Source organism: Dasypus novemcinctus, chromosome 21, assembly GCF_030445035.2.
Source record: "Dasypus novemcinctus isolate mDasNov1 chromosome 21, mDasNov1.1.hap2, whole genome shotgun sequence".
NCBI lineage: Eukaryota > Metazoa > Chordata > Mammalia > Cingulata > Dasypodidae > Dasypus > Dasypus novemcinctus.
This window is the reverse complement of record NC_080693.1, coordinates 56,348,793-56,371,393: the sequence shown is the minus strand read 5'-3', so window position 1 is coordinate 56,371,393 and position 22,601 is coordinate 56,348,793. Positions and strand designations below refer to the sequence as shown.

The 22,601-nt window shown below is 46.5% G+C and overlaps 1 protein-coding gene across 2 annotated transcripts in view; it reads left to right on the top strand.

The window, feature by feature from the left end:
* IGF2BP1 (insulin like growth factor 2 mRNA binding protein 1) overlaps positions 1-22,601 on the top strand; it is a 41,525-nt gene that overhangs the window by 5,279 nt on the left and 13,645 nt on the right. For both annotated transcript variants that reach the window (XM_058284028.2, XM_058284027.2), the window contains exons 3-5: positions 16,741-16,789; positions 17,328-17,379; positions 20,144-20,207. In XM_058284028.2, coding sequence (XP_058140011.1) covers positions 16,741-16,789; positions 17,328-17,379; positions 20,144-20,207 — 165 coding nt within the window. The remainder of the gene's footprint in view (positions 1-16,740; positions 16,790-17,327; positions 17,380-20,143; positions 20,208-22,601) is intronic.

Here is a 22,601-nt window from a genome sequence, read left to right as displayed (position 1 = left end):
TTTTTAGTAAGGAAGGAAGAATTTTAATTTCATTCAGTAATTTATTCAAAGTATAGCTAACTTCCAAACGTAAAATTTTAATGACTTTGCTTTTGTGGAAAAAACAAAACATTCTTTTTTTTAATAATTATGTTTTAGAGAGGAAATATATGACACTAGCAATTGTGATTCAAAAGTTCTGAGCTTCTAATCTCTTAAATTACTTTAATATATATCATTTTAATCTATTTTGTATGTGTGGGTACTTTTAAGGCTTATTTTTGCAAAGCTTATTTATTTTATACTTTAATGCATAACAACCAGTTGACAAAGATACTATTGAGAAGTAGTAGTAAGCGTACAATTTTAAAACAAAACAAAAAGACATTTCAGATCTGCTTAGTTGAGTGAAGAGTGGAAGACCAGCAAGTGCTGTTTGTTGAAGTTTAGAGAGTTTGTGTGAGAGATATTTATTGGTTATTGGATTGTGGGAGAGGGGTAGTAGAGTTGGTGATGGTGTCATTAGAATAAATGTATGAACCAAAGGCGTTTGAACAGACGTTTTTCTAGCGGTTAGAATTTAAATTCGATCTTGTTCGCTCCCCATCTTTTTCAAAGATTCAAAAAAACGTGGCTAATGTCTTCCAGAAAGTGCAGCGTAGATTTTGGGATGGGAGTGTTAGGGAGAGAAAAGGGGAGGTAAAAAGCAGCAGGGGAGACTTGAGAAATCAGACGAGTTTGTCTTGGGTTGGAAATTCCAGACGGGGGTAAAAAAAAAAAAAAAAAGAGAGAGAGAGAGAGAGATGGGGGTTGGGGTGGATTTCTCGCTTCCCTTTTAAAGAGGAGCGGCAGGAGATTACAGCTATCCATGGGAGAGGGGGTTGGAGACCCCTGGTTTAGAGGAGGGGTCTAGGGGTTGAGAGAAGACCAACAAGGCTATTTTTGCTTTTTGAGTTGTCCGTCTTCGCTTCCCCTTTTCAAAAAAAAAAAAAAAAAGTCCGGCGGCGCTGGAGGCGCTTCCTGGAGAGCTCGCGCGCGCCCTGCTGCCCCAGTCCTTCCCCGCCCCAGCCTCGCAATCTCTGCCCCCTCTGCAGTGGAGCCGCCTGCCTTCCTCCTTTTAACAAGGCCAGGACAGAGAACATCCGCATGCCTGGGTCTCTGAGGAACCTCCTTTCCGAGGGGCCCGGAGAAACCAGGCTGCAGCGCGTCAACAAACAGCTTCGCTTTAGCTCCTGGAGCCCCCCAGATCTCAGACCTCCCCTGCCTTCCCCGTGGAGTGGAGGGTCTTCCCAGCCGGAGTGTGTGAGAGGGGGCAGGTCTTTTCAGCGCCTGGGCTCTTAAGACCTTTCCATTACAAAGCAAAGGCAGAAGGCCAGCGGGAAAATATGAAGGGAAGAGTCAGAGGAGAGTAACAGAGTAGTGGGTTAAGAGGAAAATAGAAGGATGAGAGAGGTGGAGAGAAAATGGAGGTGTATGTAGCTGGCTATTGCCCTTTCCCAGTAGTAGGGGCCCTTTGGCCATGGCAAATAGAAACTTGAAGAGTTAACAGTGTCGCATAATCTGTAGTGTTTAGAAAATGGACCGCCTATCCCTATGCACAGAGGCTGATGGAAACAGTAACAAAAGAAATAATAGTAATCAGAGGTCTTTTCCATAGATATTATAAATGTTGCAAAAGGTGGATCACAGGTCCTCCAGTTGACCCTGGATCTTTCCCAGGGTCTCATCCCCCAAGCATATCTCCCCTCCACCCCCTCCCCCCCTTTTTAAATGTCTGTCAAAACAAAAAGGGAAAACTGGTCTCTACAAAAAAAGTATGCACAAGAAAGAAAGTGTATGCTCTTTTGGTTATTGATAAAAGTTTGGTTTGGCTAGAAAACAAATATACAGGGTAGCTCCTGTGATACAACACCATCGCAAGAAAATATTGTCAGTAAGGAGATCTTCAGTTTCCAGTTTGGTAACTCCATTCTAGTAGAATATAGATGCTTACTCAGGTTTTGTTCAACAGGGATATATATTTCTGAGTGGGTGGGAAGGGATAATCCTAGTGTTGAAATGTATTGCAGAGCTAGCTTGTAAGACCTGCTTCCTACCTTTATAGCACAGTAGGTTTGCAATAAATAGGTGAGGAATGAAGGAACAACAGGCTGAAACAAGCTTTTACCCTAAACACAGACAGCCAGAAAAAAAAAAATGTGTTGGTTACGGGTAAATCACAGAGGAAAAGTAGGTCTGGACCTCATAATTTTAACATAGTTGGAGAAAACCTGATTATAACACACTGGAATGTAACTGTATGTAGAACAAAACACCATTAGAAATGTAGTCCTGTTGCAGGGATCCAAGCTCCTGAGATTGGATGTTCTTCATATGGCAGAGAGTATGGAACCTGGCTGGACATCAGTGAGCTGTTTTTGGTTTTGAATGAAGTACAGAGCAAAGAGCTGAATGATTGAAGGAATTTTTGACTGGACCTTGCGTATATTTCAAAACTCCTCAGGACAAGTCTGATTATTAGACAAGTGGTATTTTAGTGGATGCATGGCTTATGGGATGGGAAGGAGTTTTTTGCCCAGTTAGGGGAGGATCTTGGGGAAGATATCTTGCAGGGAGGTAGAGGTAGAGGGTGTCCCTTCTTCATTTTCTTGTTTCTTTTCCACCATCGTCTTGTCCTTGGTTCCAGTCAGTCCTTTCCACATTTAAGAAGAGAAGGTTAAGGAGAACTTCAATTTTTTTTTCATTGGGTTCATTTCAGTTTTAAAAAATTAGTCATCCAAACATTTTGGGCACTTGAAAATGTTAAGTTGGAGTGAAATTTGATAGGATAGTTTAGTTTTGTTGATTAACTATAGTTAGACTACTTGATGGGGAGCGGATGTAGCTCAGTGGTTGAGTGCGTGCTTCCCATGTATGAGGTCCTGGGTTCAATCTCTGGTACCTCCTAATAAATAAATAAATAAATAAAAGGGGCATTTGAATCAGAATTCAGAATTTTTTTTTTAAAGATTTATTTTATTTATTTCTTCCCCCCACCCCAGTTGTCTGTTCTCTGTGTCCATTTTGCTGCGTGTTCTTCTTTGTCCACTTCTGTTGTTGTCAGCAGCACAGGAATCTGTGTTTCTTTTTGTTGCGTCATCTTGTTGTGTCAGCTCTCCGCGTGTGCGGCACCATTCCTGGGCAGGCTGCACTTTCTTTTGCGCAGGGTGGGGGGCACACTCCTTGCGCGTGGGGTTCCCCTACACGGGGGACACCCCCGCGTGCCTTGGCACTCCTTGCACACATCAGCACTGTGCGTGGGCCAGCTCCACACGGGTCAAGGAGGCCCGGGGTTTGAACCATGGGCCTCCCATGTGTTAGACAGATGCCCTATCCACTGGGTCAACTCCGCTTCCCCAGAAATTTTTTAAAAAGTTGTTCTTGTGTGTAAAGGTCATTTGTGGGGTCTGACTTCTTTGGCCAGAGGGGTGGGGGAGGGGAAGTAATCCAGAATTCTTGAGGCTCAAGAAGGGAGGAAGCTCATTAGGTCATAAAGTCTTATGACCCATCCTAGGATCATCACTCTACAGGGTTCTGGAGGAAAGATCTCAGGACAAGTCAAGAGTTTAAAACTATGAGCTTTGGAATTGGGCAATACGTAACTGGGAAATCCTGGAAAATGTCTTAACCTCCTAAAGCCTCAGTTTCTGTAACTGTAAAATGATTCTAACAGTAGAACACATTTGCTATTATTGTTGTTGTTATTTTATATTATATACTGATCTCTCTGTCTCCCTCCCTGGTGAGCTGGTCTTCTGAAGCTTTTAACATTTTCTGCCCTGCAATATTAGTTGCACGAAAATGAGAACTGATCAAGTGTTGTATAGATACTTTGAAAAGTGTGGTCCTGAGAAGTTCTGCCTGTGGAACAGTGTATGGCAGCTTAAGGCATATAAGTAGTAGGTTAGTGAGTTTATACCAGTGTGAATTTGGCATGTATTTTATTTGAAACTGATGGATAGGCAGGTTGAAGGGCATCTGTGTGTAGGGTGCTTTGAAAGCAAAAGCCAGCTTGTGGGAGTGGGGGATGAAGCTTGCCAGGGCACCCCCAAAGGCTGCCCTCCCCAGATTATGGATTCTACCACATCTCTTACCCATCCTTTAGATAAAAGGCTTGGAGACTTGGAGAAGTAGGGGCAAGCATGATAGAGAAAATATTAGGGGACATGACCATTTATTCTGTCTTTGATGTCCTGAACTCATGCCAAATTCCTAGCTTAAATTTCACACTGTCAGAGGTGCATGTTAGGGTAGCCACATTGGTGAGAACAGGCATATTGTAGGAATCCAGGATGAGAATCCATTGATGAGGGAGGTGTAGAAATCCAGGATGAAGGGGACAGTATGAGATGAGTCCTCTTGGAATATCTGAGGAAGAAATGAGAGCAGCTTCCCCCCAACCTGGTGGGAGATGGGTATCTTTGTCTCAGTGATCTGCTCTTTAGAATTAACAAGGCATAGAGGAGCTGGGAATCCTGGATGTCCAAGAGGTGACCCCATAAATTGTCCTCTTTCCTCTGCCCTTGTAGGGGACAAAGGCAAAGTGGCCTCATTTCTCTCCCTGGTCCCCTGGCCTGGAAAGACTCCCCACAGATGCGCTGAGAACCCACTTCCATGGCCACTTCCTCTCTTCAGTAAAGGGTCGTGCCACCATGCCACACCACGTATATGTGCGTGGGCACACACACATACACACCCCTATGCACAGCCACTTTGAAAAACGCAGACCTGGCAACTTTCTCTTGCTGAGGGTGGGGAGGGGAAGAACTTCCAATCTGGATGTGGTTTTTACCCATTTAACAGGCTTGTGACTTTAATCAGTTACTATAAAGGGTTTTACAATTAGTTTATGCAGAATGATGTGTGTTGCCTCTTTCTGGAATGGCATTTGGGATTGCTTGGGGCCCATCAACTTTCCATTAGGTACTCTGAGGAGGAGAAAATGAGGGGAGACAGGAACTGAAGTGGGGGCTGTTGGGTAGAATAAACTTGTTGAGGATGTCTATTCAGAGTTAGAAATATTTATTCTATTTCCTCCTTGGTCGCTAAGTTACTTGGGAGGAAAAGTCTAACTGTAATAAAGACCAGTTGCCTTGGTAGGATTTGGAGATGGAACCCTAAATTAAAGGCCTGTTCCTTACCAGAGAGAGATGTGGTTGGTGGTGGGCGTGGCCTCTGTACTCCGGGTGAGCACTGAGGAGATGTAATGGCATGTTGGCCGAGAAGCAGCAGCGTTCGGAATATTTTCTCCATGCTTCTTGTTGAGTGTTTTACTCCAGCTTTTTACTTAATGTGAGAGGAAGGGAACATCTAGCTGATTGAAGTTATCTTATCTACCCTGGTCTGCTTCCCAAGCTGATTGTCACGAACCTTATTTATCTCTGTGAGATCATCTTTTTTTTCTTTCTTTCAGTTTCTTACCTTGCCGCTTACTGGCCATCTTGAATGAATAGTTTCTTTTAAACTTTAACTAGAAGAGGAATGGTGCCTATCTAGCCCCAGGCTCCTTTGCTCTCTTAAAAATATCCCCTGGCCGAACTTTAGCCTGGGTGGGGGTCACTCAGTCATTGGCCATTTTTAACCATTGCTTGTTTTGCTTTTTCCTATATGGTGGACAGCTCTTCATCCTGTATAAAATGGAAGCCTTTGCTTGACCCCTGAAGTATTTTAAATTATTTATTGGGTTTTTATTTAGCATTATTGGGCCTTTTATTCAGGGTGGGTGAAGGGAGACAGAGGTAGAGAGAAGGAGCTGCACAAAAGAGGTACAAGACAAAGTCCCTGCCCTCCAGCGTTTTCACTTTAGATCCAGAAAAAGCACAAGAGGGCAAGAGATTATGTACTAAAATGGGAGGCATATAACCTGGGGAACTAAAATAGTTGAGAGAGGCTTTGAGCTAAGCTGGGTTTTAGAGGACAGGCAGGAAAAAGAGAGGAGTGGATTAAGGAGAGCATTGTGTACCCACAGGAAGATGTTTGTGGGAAGAAAATTCTAGAAAGGGGGGGGGGTGCAGCATTCCAGTGAGAAGTTACAGAGATGAGGCCCTCACATAGGTAGGACAGGCATTCCTGTGTATCTCCCTTATTCAGCATCCTCTTTGCCCCTGAGCGCTGGGTGAGGCTCAAAAGAGCTAGAGTTAGGCACTGTGACCACTGAATCCATTTAAGAACCCTGCCAGTATTAGCATCTTCATTCTACAGAGGGAACTAAAGCTCTAAGTGGTTCAAGTAACGTAGCCAAGGTTCTATCTTCAGTATACGGTAGATCTGGGATTCCAACTCAGGCATATTACCTCCGGAGTTCAGCATCAGAAGGTGATCCCTGAATACACAGAGAAGTTGAGTCTTTTGGGGAAGCATAAACTCAGCAAATAAAAACACGCTCAACATTAATTTCTTCCTGCTCTTATGATCCCTTCCTCCTTCCAGGTGTTTCATCCTTGCCTTGCATTGTATTTTCCTCTGAGCCCTGGAATTTTCAGGCATTCTTGAGAGGTTGAAGAAAATTGATGAAGGGGTCAGAACCTTCCCTCATATGGTCAGCTAAGGTGGGAAAGTGGGAATTCTGCTCTTGGAATGAAATAACCCATAGAGAGGGAGCTAAACAAAATGAAGGACCTGAATGGGGCTAGAATTCAGCTGGATATCTCAGCCTGTCCCTTCCCAGCTGTGGAATCTGTGAGATGGGGTCAGTATCTCTTTTTCCGGCCCTCTATTCCTCATCTGAATCCTCCATCTCCGGAAACACCTAGAAGTAAGCTTGGTAAGTGCTTTGAGTTCTAAGAGCCTCCATCCTTTGGCACTGCTGGGGAGGCACCAGGGCTGGAGCCTTTGGCTGATTTTTTTTCCCCTTCCTTTTGTTTGGGTTTAACCCAGGGGAAAATGGGAGGTTGGGGGGAAGGGCAGGGATTGAACTGACTCCTCCCGTCCTCCCTCCTCCCAGTGGGAAGGGACAAAGAGTTGACCTTTGTTACATGCATACAGAATCATAATTCATAGCTCATACGTGTTAGTTTGTAAGGAGCAAGAACCCAGCCACTTTTTTTCCCCTGACAGGTAGGAGCAGGCCAAATGATAGTGACACTTGCTGACTGGTATCACCTTGGACTAGTCACTGAACTACTCTGAACCTGTTTTTTTGACCTGCAGAGAGGAAATAAAAATACTGTCAATCTCCTGTGGTTGTTTTGAGACCCATATCAGCTTCTTGTCGTACCAGGTTCTTAGGAGAGTGTGGGTATAAAAAATAACTTTGTAAACTACAAAGTACTAAGCAAATGTGAATTATTAACAATTATCATTAATTGTTGAGGAGAATTGGGGACAACTCCCAGAATGCTGGCTATAGGGTCAGTTGCCCCCGGCTTTAGATTGCTGCTCCAGCCATCTTTAGTCGCCCACCCAGTACCCCTCATGGCAGACAAAGGTTATTCTCACCCCAAATGCCCACTCCTGCATGAGGGTAAATACCATGCCTCTTTTCTAACCTTCCCTCAGAGCCTCCCCCAGTGCCATGGGGACCTGCCCTGGGAAGAGAGGGTTCTTTTCTCCCCAGGGGCCCTGAACCCCAGGCCAGGCCAGGCCTGCTCCTGCCTTCTCAGTGGGAGGCCCTCCCTGCTCTGTCCTGCCTCTACCCGCAGCCCAGCCGAGGTCTCTAAGGAATGCTGCCTCCCGGGCCATTTTCTCCCCTCCAGCTTCTGTGGCCCCACTTCCAGCCCCTTCCCGGCCTCCTACCCCCAACCCGTTCCCACTTAAATGCTTGCAGGCCTGTTTGCAGGCGGGAAGCCCCCTCCCCCACAGGACCACCTCAGTCACAGCCCTGACCACAGGGAGGTCGGGTCTGGATTTACTAAAGGACCCCTGAGGGGGAGCCTGCCCCTCACTGGCTGCCTCGTTCGCTGCTGATGGGGTCGGGTTTCGGCCGGTGGCTCAGGAGAGGGGGGGAGAGAGTGAGACAAAGGGCAAAATCCTGGTCCCCACCCCCATTCAGCAGCCCCTGGTGCGTGTCCCCTCCCCCTCTGGGCCCTGCGCGGGTAGCCAAGGGCCCCCTGGGCCCGGCAGGACAGGCTCTCCGAGCGAGTCGGGGTACTGGGGAGGCTTTAGCGGCAGAATATTCCAGACTGTGCGGAGTAGGGGGGGATCCGGGGGCATCCTCCGACCCCCTCCTTGCACCCTGCAGGCTCAGCCCACCCAGCAGCTGGGATGGGAGGGTGGAGTGCTTAGCTTTCCCTGGGTTAGGTGAGAGGGGCTGGGGGGAAGGGGCCGGCCCAGCCGCGGCCGCTCAGCTGCTCAGACCTTCTCAATTGCCCGTTCATGAGGACGCCCCTCCCCCTCCCCCAGCTGCTGCCCGCCCTCCCCCACCCTCAGCTGCTGCTGCCCAGGCACCTCGCCTCCTCAGTTGCCCCGGCTGCCCCCCTTTCCACTCTCCTCTGCAGTGAAACGCTGTGTTTGGGGGCCTAGGTCTCCTAGGCTGTTAGAGACCTTGCGGCTTCTGGCCAAGGAGAGGTGGAACCGTCTTGGAAGCTGCCCTTAATCCTCTCTGGATAGAACCCCTGCGCTGGGAAGAAAGACTCCTACCGAGAAGGCATTTTGCTCTTGCCCCAAGCCTGGGCAGAACTCAGGATAGGCACCCCAGTCAGAGGAAAATTATTCTGATTAAGAACTACCCCACTAGGAAGAAGTAAACACCCAGGCTCCAGAAGTTTCTGACCACCAACAGGTCTTTGTTGGGAACTGGAGGGGAAGACTGAATTTCTTGAGGTTGTTAACCTCATGTTGGAGGGACACAAACCAGAGTTCCTTTCCACTAATCGGATAAATTAAATTATTTTTTTTTGTAGCCTGGGATACATTCTCATCCTCATACAGGGGTGGTTAAACAATTCCAAGAAAACTCTCACGGGGTCCTTTTTGCGTGTTGAATTGTAAGCTACAGAAGACAGATTTTTCTTGAGGCTGGTTTCATTTCCTTTTCCTTGCTTCTGAGAGCTCTACCTCAAAAATCCTTGTCTCGAGCTGGGCCCTCCAAGCATGCTCTTCCCTCCCGAGGAGGGACTCTACCTCTTCATTTCCAAGGTGGTCTTCCCATGCTGCCTTCCACTGAGTGCCAGCTCCATCCTCATCCTGGGCCCAGGAGTGCCAGACCTTTTGGCCTTTAAGCTTTCTGGAGAGATGCTGACATCTCCACTGATGGGGTGGGGGCTAAACCAACCTTTCTAGTGAGGCTGGGGCCGCAAATGATCTTTCTAGTCCCTCTGCCTGTGCACACATTCACACCCTCCCCACCCCCCCAGATCCTGGAAATGCTTCTCACTGCCAGGCAATAGGTGCCCCCAAAGGTTCGTCCTTTCCCCACCCCATCTCAGCCTCCACCACGAAGGCTCAGCTGCACTGCTTACATTGGGACGGCTCTTTTCCATCTTTCCCCCACACTTTAGGTTTACTCTGATTTTTTTTCCACACCGCCCCACTCCCCAGATTGTCTTTCCTCCCACTTCACACTGTGGAGCTCCACATGGCCAGCTCCCTCAGGAGGAGCTCCTCTGAGGCTGGAGAGCAAGAGTCAAGGCAGAGACCAGGGGGAGGGGATAGTTAGTGGGGGGCTTACCTGGAGTTTGTCTGGAAAGAACACAGTGTCCCAGAGCTTCTGTGTGGCTGCCCAGATGCACAAGAATAAAAGCATGGGGGCTCTCATGTCAAACTGTTTATTTCTGAGATGAGAGAACTGAGCAATGTGTTCGTCACCAAGCCTTGCTTGTTCTCTGCTACCTGTTAGCAAGCACCTTCCCACATTTGCTTCCTTGCCTATTCCTAGACCTAGAGAGAATTTTGCAAGATAAGAGCTTTTGTGATTACCCTTTAATCCTGCTAACAAATCTCTCTTACAGTCATCCCAGCCGTATTATAGTGCAGTTAGCTCTTCTACAAGTTAAATCCTGTGCCCAAATTAGAGCTGCATGCAGTAAAAGCCAGTTGGCACGCACTTGGCCATAGGGAATATGGGCATTTTTCCTGTTTCTAGTCATTGGTGCTACAGAAGTTTCTGCTGTGTTAACACTTCTCTTCAGAAAGAAAGTTTGGTGAAATAAGCATAAACGAGCCTAGGATGAGTGCTGAGGTCTCGTGCTGCCTAGTTTGCAGGTCTCTTTCCCTCTTTGTTTCTCCCTCTGTAAAATGAGAGTGATTGTGTAGGATCCTCCCAGGCTTGGGAGGCTTACCCTTCTTTCTCCTACCATCAGTGCATGGATCTGATGTCCTTCAGGTGGATCTTCCTGGTGGCAGGTTAGTGTGTTGGTGTGTGTGGGAGTCATGTAAGAAGTCTCATGGTCCCTCCTCCCACCCTCATGCTCCTCGTCCCTGGCTCCACGTAGGCTGGAATGTGGAATTACACATGAATATGAACCACCAGAGAAACTGGTCGAAAAGAGGGAATAAGCGCTCAGCCCCAAGAGTTCGTGGAGACTTGCTTTTCCTTCCTGCTTGTCCGCAATGTTAGGGTAGCAGTAAGGGTACACGTGGGACAGTGGGTGTGTGCCACATGTATTTAGAGACCATGCCTATGGGATCACAGGTGCATTCCAGTGCTGTCCCTTCCTTGTAGTCCCCCCACCCTCTGGCATTCTCCTTGGTGGTGGCATCTGCTCTGCCTCTTGGTACCTGGTCCCACCCCCCACCCCCTGTAGGTTAGTGTTTTCTGGCCCCCTCCACCCCTGCCTTCCCAGCCGCCTGCCAGCCCGTCTGCCTGCCCTGCCTCTGGCTTAGTCTGGCAGAGAGCCCTGGGCATTGGGCCAGCTCCTCCTCCCCTCCCCGGCCCCGCCCCCTTTCTCACTACTGACTTGCCTGAAGCGTGCCAGGTCCGCCCCCTTCAGAAGTTTTCCTGGACAATTATTTTTTTCCCCACCTCCCCACCCTGTAAGGATAAGGAGGCTGGGTGGGGAGGTACGACTAGGCCATTGGTGATCTTTGGGAAAAGACAGAGGTTGGCACTTTAGGTCATCTTTCAGGTGACTTCCAGCTGGAAGGAACAACTGGGAGGGGACCAACTTTAGGGGTGTGTGCTTCTACCCTGGTGTCAGCACGTGGGGGCCCTCTTGTTGAGGAGTCAGCAGAATCACCCACTTTTGAAGGGATCTAGTGGACAGCCCTCCTCCGCTACCCAGCTAAGCTTCTCCATTCCCCTCTCCCATCCCAAATCAACCTGTGGTTTCTTGCTGGACTGTAGCCTCCATGAGGACAGGAGCGACGCCTGCCTTGCTCATCACACTGCTCAGCTCGGTGCACAAGGCCCAGCACTGTGCAACAGAAATGCATTGTGAGCCACGTACATAAGTTTAAAGTTCCTAGTAACCACACTAAAAGAGGAGAAACAGGTGACATTAATTTTAAAACTCTAGCCCGTTACATCAAAAGATCATCATTTCAACTTGCAGTCAATATAAACAATATAAACAATTATTACTAATTTAAAAAGATTTATTTATTTATCCCCACCCTTGTTTGTGCTCACTGTCTGCTCTGTATCTGTTCATTGTGTACTCATTGTCTTGTAGGCGGCACCAGGAACTCAACCCCGTGGAAGGGAGGCACCCAATTGCTTGAGCCACCTCTGCTCCCAACAGTTATTATTAATGAGATTTTACAATTTTGGGTGCTAAATCCCATCCCAATTCAGGTGCTAAATTATCATTGGAAATAATTTATCTGTATTTAGCTATCATAACATTTACAGTTGGAAAAGTTAAATTATATAAATACTAAGAATTAAAATAAAAAATTCAGTTCCTGAGTTGTACTTGCCATATATTTAGTGTTCAGTAGGGCTGGTGGCTTCCTTGTTGGACAGTGCAGGCTCAGGACATAGGGGCTAAGAAAATACCTGTGGAAAGACTCCACTGCTGGGCTCCGTCCTAAAACCTTGATGAAAGTCATGGCAGCCAGCTTCTTGACCACCCATTTAGAAGTCTGTACTTGTTCTCTGCGTGAGATGAAAGTCCAGGTTTGACTCAGGACAGGGGCTTCTGGGTTTTGGGCCTCAAGTTTGACAATATTCCCAAACCCACTCCTGCCGCACCCCACCTTCAACTGGTTTACCCCACCCTGGTTTAAAGGGACTCCCCCTCGGTGAGGCTGACTGAAGACAGTACCTTCTCCTCTTGGTGTGGAAGAAGAGGAAAAGAGCAGGTTTGCTGAGGATAGAAAATTCCCTCTCCCAGGGGCAGTTTTTAGCCTCTGCCCTCTAGCCTCCCTTCTGAGAAGCTTGGTTCTGCTCCATCCTGCTCTGGACCAGGCACTCACCCCTCCTGCCCCCAGCGACCTCTTTCGTTTAGACCCATTAATTTGGAACCTGTGATGATTTCAGAACTGGGTGAGCCAAATTACCTTTTTGCTATGGACAAAGAGTAAACATACAAACTCAGAAAGCATCATGTGTAATCAACTTGTCACCTGGCTTTAACAATTACCAACTCATAGCCTATTGGTTTTGTTTTCCCCACTCCCTATTTATGTTGAAGCATATCCTAAATGTGTCATTTATGTGTAAATAAGTCAGTATGTATTCTGAAATAGAGCTGAAAAGTCAGTGTGATTTAAAAATTAACAATAATTTAGTATCCAATATCTAGGCAGCATTTAATTTTCTTTGGATCACTTTTCAACTAACTATGGCAATATACAACTGGAAAAACATGTAAAAAGGGGTAATAGGTGGAATGTTCTGATTTATTGGAGAGCAACATCCCTGTAGCAGGAGCACTATTCACTATGTGAGGTTATGTGACCTCTTATTCTGGGGGGGGGGGAATTTAAGGACCCCCTCCCCTCCCCTTCCCCCTCCCCCAGATGGCTCCCACATGTCTGTTTACTCATTGTTTGCACTGTTAACGCTCATTGTCTGCTCATTGTCTGGTTTTTCTTTAGGAGGCTTGGAGAACTGAACCTGGGACCTCCCATGTAGGAGGCAGGAGCTCAACTGCTTGAGCCACATCTGCTCCCTTACTCTGAATTTTAATCTGTTCTGGCAAGACTCTCTCTTGACAAAGACTTTTCTGTCTTGCCATCAGAGGCAGCACAGGGGCCAATACAAATAACCCGGAATCAGAAAGGTTTGGGGTCCAAATCCTGGCTCTTTGTAGTTGTGTGACTTGGACAAGACACTCAACCTTCCTGATGGCAGTGGCTTTGTCTGTAGAAGGGGGCTGTTGATACCACTTTCAGAGCTGAGAGGAGGATTGTGTGAGATTACAAACCTGACTTCTTGGAAATCATCAAATGTTAGTTCCCTGCCTTTAAAATTTAATTTAAGCTCATCCTGGCCAATTTGCCTTAACATTCAGTCTGTCAGTGACACCGAAATTCTTGAGTGGAAGGGATGCTCCTGTTGCTTCCTGAATCTCTTTTTTTCTTACTTAACCCTTTTCCTGCTGCACGGATGCTTTCTCCCTCTTTTCCCTGCATTTTCTGCTGGGTTTGCGAATAGTCATTTGGTCGCTGTGGCCCTGGCAGCAGCAGAAGTGGGTCCCCTGGGGCTGCTGGTTGCTCTGCAGGTCCGAGCAGGCTGAGGGCAATGCTGAAAGCCATAGGTGTTGGCATTGGGAAATATATGCTGGTGTAACCACTGTCTTTATTATTGCCAGGGGCTAGCAGCTTCATTCTTTCAATCCTCAGGTTTATCGGTTGTGGGTTGAAGACTTGGGGAGTTTTTTTTCTGAACTGTGAAGATTGGGGTTGAGGAGCTCCAGGCCAATGGAAAGTGTTCAGAGAAAAGCTATTACCTGTAGGGCAAGGGCACTGCCCAGCCCTCAAGGGAGCTGGTCTACTGGAGTGCCAGAGGGGGCCTTGGGCCAGACCATACCCTTTAGTTGTGGGGTCACAGGGACGTAGGGACCTATAGGGGCGGGACTCCAGCAGCTATTTCCCCCCAGTGCAGAAGTCTTAAAATATTTAATGCTTTACTCCTGTGCTTAGGGGCTCATTGCCATCCCTGCCTGTCTGCTGCTTTCCATGCTTGTCTGAACTCCTGGACACCTGTAGGCTCCTGGGGAGAAGGGGCTGTGTAACGAGGGCTTACTACCTCACATGCCTTATCTCTCCACATCCTCACACAATCCTTTTCCACTGTAGGAAACGTGAGGTACAGAGTGAAGAAGTGACCAGTCGGGTGTTCTTAGCTACTCTACCATCTGTATCCTCCAAGCCTCCAGCACACTGCCCCAGCCCAGCTCACAGTGGGCCTTTCCTAAATGTTTGCAGAATGAAGGAGTTACCAGGGCATCCTGGGAAAGGGAACACTGGTTATATAGTTCCCCACACAGCTCCATGTGCTCTGGACCTGAAAGAGATTAGGTGGTACCAGACCTAACAGAAACCAGCCTCCGTTCTTCCAGGCCCTCCACGCAGAAGGGAGGCTTGGGGGCGTGGGGAGCCTGGAGTGGGTTTCCATGGGCTGTAGACCCTGGAGGGGTTGGGGGAAGGGCTGCCAGGATCACTCTTCTCTCATTGGTTGGGTGGGCCTGCGCTCTTCCCCCCCTCCTGGAACATTCCTGACATTCCAGACAATCTGCTTGCCATTGCTTTCAGGATATGGATTAACATCCCAAGCAGAGATTTGATTTCACCACTGCTGCCACCTCTCCACCCTGCACCCTCCCTGAGAAGAGAAGGCTCTAAAACTTAGGAGTTTGAAGTAGGAATTTTTGATCTTTGACCTTAGATTACAGTACAGGGCCATCTTGAAAGAGTGAGCTTTCAACTGGCTGCACTGGGGTTTCCTTAGGCCCTTACTGGTTTGGATTCTCAGTAACGTCCATTTCCCCACCCTGCAGCCTGAATGGTTTGCATGGGGGAGGTCCTGGGCTTGGTGATCCCTGCTGTTGATGGTAATCTTGGTCCGTGTTCCCAATCTTCCAGTGGTGTAACCACCTTTTTCCCCAGTTCTCCACCAGTTTGACCATCATTGTGAGAGTTTCTGCTTTGTCGGTCCGTTTGGTTTGTCTGGTGGGTTGTATGGACAATTTCTCCCAAGGGCAGATGTTGAAATCCCTGTCGGCCATTGAATTGAGTCTCAAGAAGGTGGCCTGGTGGAACCTGAGGACCTGGAACGATACTTGTTTCTGATCCTTACTGTTTCGTCCTGTTATAATCTTACCTCCCAAATACTACTTTTAGAACCAACCAAAGAAGAGAGCCACAGACATATTGCTTTCCATATTTATCTTCCTTTTCCCCCAAGTTATTTCATCTCAAGAAAAGATTTCCTCAACACATTTCAGTGATAAAGACTCTCCATGCAAAAAAATTGTAGAGCTAGCCAGGATCTTAGAGATTCTTCACTTTTCATTTTATAGCTAGAGATGAAGTCAGAGCGTTGGAAAGAGTGAGCTGGCCCAGGGCAGCCAAGATTGAAAACATTTACAGTGAGAGGTCAGCATCCCTTCTCTTCGTCCCCAGGAACTTGACCAGAGCTGACATGGTTCTCACTGAGGCCTGAAACTTAAGTGACTCAATCAAACTTACAGTCAGGGGCAGTTTGGGATTTAGAACTGGACTCTCTTGCTTCCCAGCCCAGTTTTCCCTCTGATCATTAGAATTTTTTGGGCTATGTCCTGGTCTAGGAATTCCTTATCAAGGATATACAAAAACATAAATGATAATTGACTAGCCCAGATCAAGTAAATTTAAATGTTAAGGAAAGAGGCATTTGAAAGATGGGAAGAAGAAAGTGTAGTTAAGTTGTAGTGGGGGAAGGTGTTGAGCCTGATGCTGGTGTGGGTGTATGTGTATGAGAGAGAGAGAAGAGAGAATGAGTATGTATGTCTCCTTTGATAAATTGTGAGCACCTTGAGGCCAGACTTTCAGGGTCTGTTTGTCACTGTGTCCCTGGCATCTAGAACAAAGTCTAGGATGAAATGGGCACCAGTTAAAGAATTGTTAAATGAATTAATATTATCTTATTTAGCTTTGTATTTCCATTGCCTAAAACACAGAGATGGTTACAAATGTTTATTGACTAATGGAATGAATGAGAACGCTAAGTCTAATGAAGACAAAAGTGAGACAAACAAAGCAGTTGTGATTTTTAGGAAATTATGTTACCCTAGTGCTTAGAGCACCGGATTATTTATTCCTATCTGTGGGAGCATTTTTTAAAAGATTTCTTTTTATTTATTTCTCCCTGCCCCTGTTGTCTGCTCTCTGTGTCCATTCGCTGTGTGTTCTTGTGTCTGCTTGCATTCTTGTCAGGCGGCACCAGGAATCTGTGTCTCTTGTTGCATCATCTTGCTATGTCAGCTCTCCGTGTGTGCGGCACCATTCCTGGGTGCGCTGCACTTTTTTCGCACAGGGTGGCTCTCCTTGTGGGGCGCACTTCTTGCGTGTGGGGCTCCCTTATGCGGGGGACACCCCTGCGTGGCACGGCACTCCTTGTGCACAGCAGCACTGCATGTGGGCCAGCTCACTACACAGGCCAGTAGGCCCTGGGTACTGAACCCTGGATCCTTCATATGGTAGGTGGATGCTCTATCAGTTGAGCCACATCCACTTCCCTCGGTGGGAACATTGATAATAATTTTGCCATCTAAAGTGAAATGCTCCTACCCCAAATCTACATTCCCAAAATGGTATTATTTCTTTTTAGCTTCTGAGATTTTGGTGTTGGTGGACAAAAGGCAGGGAGATGAGAGATATCCAGAGCTCTCTCTAACCCTCTTCCCTCTTTAATTTCAGGAGTCGGAAAATTCAGATCCGAAATATTCCACCCCAGCTCCGATGGGAAGTAAGTGTTTGGGGGAAACTGTAAATGGGATGGGGGCGTGTGGAGATTGGAAAATAAGTCTGGCTCCCCCTGAGTTGGCACTGGAGTCTCCCAGTGGTCTGGGATAAGTCAGAGATGCTAGTGCTGGGGTGGGGTTGGTTGAGTCTTATCCTTAACCAGGGCCTCCACCAATATTAGTCCTTTGGATTGTCCCTATGGTGAGAGGCATTAGGGAGATGGGAAGGGTGTTCTCTGAGTTCCAAACTTGGTGATGGCAAAAGCTGATTGAGGGATCCAGGTGGCCCACGCCTGCTTCCAAAATGCCTCTGGCAAGGCCCTTAATGCAGAGTTTGAGTACATTCCTGTAAGTACACCCCTCACTGGTGTTGCTGTAAGCATTAGTACCCCAGAAAGGGCAAACCAGTAGGTTAATCCAACCCCCACCTGAGGCTCTGCCTGTGCCCCAGTCCTCTGGGGTGAGGGGGATCCAGTGGTTGCCTTAGTGGCAGCTCCTGGGATGGCCAAGAGTCCCCTTCCTTCCTTCTCCATGCTCCTCTAGGTTCTGGACAGCTTGCTGGCTCAGTATGGTACGGTAGAGAACTGCGAGCAAGGTAAGAGTAGGCAGCGGTGGGGGTGGGGGAGTCTGGGGGATCTGTGCCGCTTCACTTTCCATTACCAGATCTATTTGGAAGGCCCAAAGAAGAAAGACAGCCAGGATATGGTATGGAGGAAGACACACTGAGTGGGGTCCCAGACCCCTGACCCTGGCTTGGCTCTGCTTCTTCTCTGGAACCAGGTTTCTCCTCTGTTTAATGAGAGGCTTGTTGGATGAGAACAAAGTCCTTCCCAACATGGAGTCCCCAGGCTTCTGGGGCTCAACCAAGGTGCTAGAGCGTATGTGTTCAACCCAAGTTAAGTCTGTAGCCCTTTTCCTTTGAACCTTCAAGTTTCCTTTAAAAGTTTCTTCATTTTTAGCTGGAATAATCAACTGGTTATCTCTTTCTTGTTAGAAACTCTGTTTGACAGCTATATGTATATCTTTAGTCAATTAAAAAAAATGGGGAGAGGATTTATTACTAAGTTAATATAGTTTAATGGCAGACAAAATCTTTTAAGAGTGAGCCCACAGAAGGAAAAAATAATAAAGGAACTCTAGGCCCATAAAAAATTTGCCATGAATTTTGAGGTGTTTCCATTGCTAGTATTATAAAATATTTTCTGAGGAAATGAAATAAAATATGGAGTGATTCTGGTTAGACACAAGTAGAACTTGGTCTTTAGGTAGATAAGATACTAGTTTGGGTTTGGAGATTTTCAAGAAATAAATAATCTCCTTGTTGAGATTTAAATATTCATCTCCCAAATTGGAAAAGGGCAACCTATAAATAATTGAAGGATGAAACAATTCACCTGCCCAAAGGTAAAGTGCTCACTTAATCAAGCAGGTTCTACCCTGCTCTAATCATGTAGCTTAACTTTATCATAAATGCCAGGACACAGCTGACTCGCTGATAATCATTGCCCAGTACTGCACATGCTTAGACTAGTGAATAAGTTACTCTTGGACAAATAGAGCGCAAGACCGAGCAGTGGCTGGGGTGCCCATGCTGAGCTTTACTGGGAGTTCCAGCGGAAGTCAAGACTAGTTTAAATTTATCCTAGGTTCATTGAGGAGCTATCACCTATTAGATCTGGAAAAGATACCTGCTTTCTGAGAGAACAGGATGGGAAACATTTGATTTTATTGGACATTAGAGAAAGTCTTCAGGTCTACTCAGCTAGGTCTACTCTGTACACCGTATTTAAAATTAAACTCTCTCCCCATTCCCCTCATCCTGATATAAGTTTCTCCACAGCACTCATTTCTAATATATAATTTGCTTACTGTGTTCATTGTTGTCTCCTAGTGGAACGTAAGCTCCGTGAAGGCAGGGGTTTGGGTTTCATTCACTGGTGTTTTTCCAGCGATGAGAGGAAGATTGTTGTATTATCTTTAGTTTGCCAGGGCTGCCGTAACAAAGAACCACAAACAAGTTGGCTTAAACAACAGGATCTGGTTGTCTCATGGTTTGGGAGGATCGTGCGTTCTCTGAAGTCCGTAGTGCTGTCGTGATGGCCTGCCTGCGGTCCATAACTGAATGGCCATCTCTCTCTCTGCGATATTCTCCTGAATCCCCATATCTTCTGTTTACAAGGACTCCAGTCAATTTGGGTTAATGTCTACCCAGAATCAGTTTGGCCTCACCTTAACCAATAACATCTTCAAAGATCCTATTTACAAATGGTGGATACCATTGTATCCACAATACCTGGGTTAGGACTTGAACATATCTATGTGGGGAATAGGATTCAGTCTATAACTGTTGTTCCTGTTAGAACCTTCCTCACCAGTGAGGTGGGAGAGCCTTGCTGATGAAGGCCAGAAGTTTTACATGGACTGCAGTGAAGTTCTTTGGCCAAGTGCCTTAACCTCGGTATTGGGACAGAGGCTTGATTTTTACCATTGTTGCCCATCCCAGAGTTGAGCAGATCTAGGGAACCCAAATTCATGAGACACAGAAGCGTAAGACAGAAAGTCGGGTTTACTAGAGTGAGAGGTATGTGCCCTGATTTGCTGGCCCTCCCTATAGGAAAGGATACATGGGGAATCAAATCAAAAGGCTGCTCATAATCAGAGCCAGGGCCTTTGTTTGATGTGATTAATGGCTGTTGTCATGAAGCTGTAATGGCCCCTTGTGCCCATCTCCACTGCCATGTTGTTTGTAATACTTACGTCTGGAAATCCTTTCCCCTGGAAATGGGCACAAGATTCCTGTTTTTCTACACTCCACAATAGCCACTCTCCTGTCAGTCCATTTAGCTAGTTCATCGCTCACTTTTACATTTTGTTGCATTCTGGTCCTTGAGGACACATGAGGCCCCCTAAATTGGATTTGGGTGTTCCTTATTAAGTCCTGCCAGCTGTATCCTTGACACATCTTTACAAAGCTTTGCTTATACAAATTCCTAAGCTCAGCCAATGTGTGTGTTTTAAATTCATTTAACCTAAAGGTAAATTTTATCTCCCAGGTTGGGGTGGTGGTGGAGCTGGGCCTTTGCTCTCCTGCACAACGGCTGATATGTGACTGCACCCTTTTGTATACCGGGATCTCTTGGGAGATGGGTGGGGAAATCAAAAGAAAACAAGGAAAGGGAAAAGAAAGCTTAATTTCAATTTTCCAGTAGCCCTGGTGAAAGGGGCCCAAAGGGAGAATGTTCTGCCTTTTTCATTTTATTCTAGCCTATGATTTTATACGCATGGGTAGTTTGATGCCTTGACCTCCCAAGGCCTCCAGATTTCACTGTTCTAACCCTGTCCTCTGTTTGTTCCTCCAGTGAACACCGAGAGTGAGACGGCCGTGGTGAATGTCACTTATTCCAACCGGGAGCAGACCAGACAGTGAGTGGGCAGGAAAGTGGGTTTGGGGTGTTGGGAGCTGGCTTCCCCTACTTAGAGGCAGGCTGGAGTCGCCGCCTCTCATCCAAGGTCTTTTTAGTTTCCTTGCTTCGCTTCAGAGATCTGAAAGGCTTAGAAATACATTGAAGGAGGAACTAGAAGATCTCTCAGGGAAGGTAGAAAATCCTCTGTGGGAGAAAATTTAGGCTTCTGATAGGTCTCTGGTTGCCTGGGAACGGCAGGGTCTTTTGCTGTGTCGATAGCGCCATCTACTGATGATCGGGGGAAATATGGGATTTAAAAAGAATTGTGCATGTGCTGATATGGGAGCAGACATTTTATTCTGGTGATTGCCACATAGGTAGTTTATGCTTATATAGGGGTTTATGCTTGTATAGGGTTCTTTTAGTCCCATCACAACCACGGTTTTAGCTCCTTAGTCCCTTGGTTAAGCAATTACATATCTCACCCATGGTACAGATGGACTATTATTTCACGCATTTACCCATGTATAGCACCCCACCCTGTTACAGACCTTTTGCCTCATTTTTTCTTTTGATGACTTTATTGATTCTTCATCATGCTGCCTCTGTTCCTTCTCTTTTCTCCAACTTAGTTATACTTTGTAAAATGCAACTACTTCAAATACCAACCATTTTCTTTTAGGAGCCTCCTGGGCTCAGAATCTTTTGGAGGTTCCTACTGCCTTTTGTGGCCTGTCTAGGCTCCTTGGCCTGGCTTTAAAGACTGGGCCAGCACTTGCTCATTCCTTCCTACCTGTTGCTGATTTTTGTTTTGTTTAAAGATTTATTTATCCCCCCCCCCTTCCCTCTTCCCGCCCTGCTGTTTTTGCTGTCTGTGTTGTCTTCTCTTCTCATTTTCTCTCCTCTAGGATTCACTGGGATTTGATCCTGGAGGTCTCTGATGTGGAGAGAGGTTCCCTGTCAATTGTGCTACCTCAGTTCCTGGTTTCTGCTGCACTTCACCTTGACTCTCTCCTTGTCTCTCTTTTGATGGATCGTCATTTTGTTGCGTGATTCACTTGCGCAGGCACTGGCAGACCACACGGGCACTGCTTCACTGTGTGGGCATTTGCGCGGGCACTGGCTCACCCCATGGGCACTCAGGCAGGCACTGGTGCACTGCATGGGCACACTTTCTCTTCTTTTCACCAGGAAGCCCCAGGGATCAAACGCAGGTTCTCCCATATGGTAGGCAGAAGCTCTGTCACTTGAGCCACATCCGCTTCCCCCTGTTGCTGTCTTATTAACATTTCTAATCAGTCTGCCTTGGGGATGGATGGTACTTGTCCTCTTCTTCAAGCTCATTCAACCCCCTTGCTGCCATCCTAGATATACTTAAAACTTCTGGCATTCTTTCTTCAATTCCTACTTCCTTTCCACTGAATTCCCTTAACCATGGAAGGTGCTATGCTCAATAGGTATAAAAACAAACACCCTAATTTATTACATGCTGTCACACGTCAGTTTTATTTGATTCTCACAATGAATCCTGTAAGAGAGGCAGTTTTTGCAGAAATTGACAGGCTGGTCCTAAAATTCAGTGGAAATGCAAGGGACCCAAATAAGCAAAACAATCTTGAAAAGGAACAAAGTTAGGGGACTTAAACTTATGGATTAAGAAATTTACTTCAAAGCTACAGTAATCAAGCCAGTGTGATAATGGCATCAGGAGAACCATATGGATCAATGGAATGGAATTGAGAGTCCAGCAATAAACTCTCACATTTATGGCCAACTGGTTTTCAACAAAGGTGCTAAGAACATTCAGTGGGGAAATAGTCTTTTGAACAAATGTTGCTACGGGACAATTCAAGCAAAGAGATGTTTGGACTCTTACCTCATACCATACACAATAATTAACTTTGAATCGTTCACAGACCTGAATGTGAAAGATCAACTTCTCATTTTATAGTTGATGAAACTTAGGTCAACACTGCAGGTTCAGTTCCCATAACTAGTGAGTGGTGGAACTAAGATCGGAATAACTGGTGTCCTAACTCGATTGATTTCATCACCTATAAAGTTAGGATTTTGCAGTAATTAGCTTCGTTTCCTCACCTTTTTAAAGACTCCTCATTCCAGAGAGTGTATGTCTCAGCTTTCTCAAGGTACTTTAGGTATATGGCATGTTTTTCGGCTGACACAGGAATTCCCTGGGATCTACGGCTGGTCTTCCTTTCTGACTGGGAGCATGCTGTTCTCCCTTTTGGATTACAGCCTGTTTCCCCAATAATATATGTGGAAGGCCTTTGTGAATAGTAAAGCCCCAAACAAAGTTTAGGAACCACAATAGTGAATTTATTTTTCCTTTTGATGTCTTACGCCATTTAGACTGGAAGGTTCCCTAAAGTGGGGGTGGGGTGGCAGACAGGTG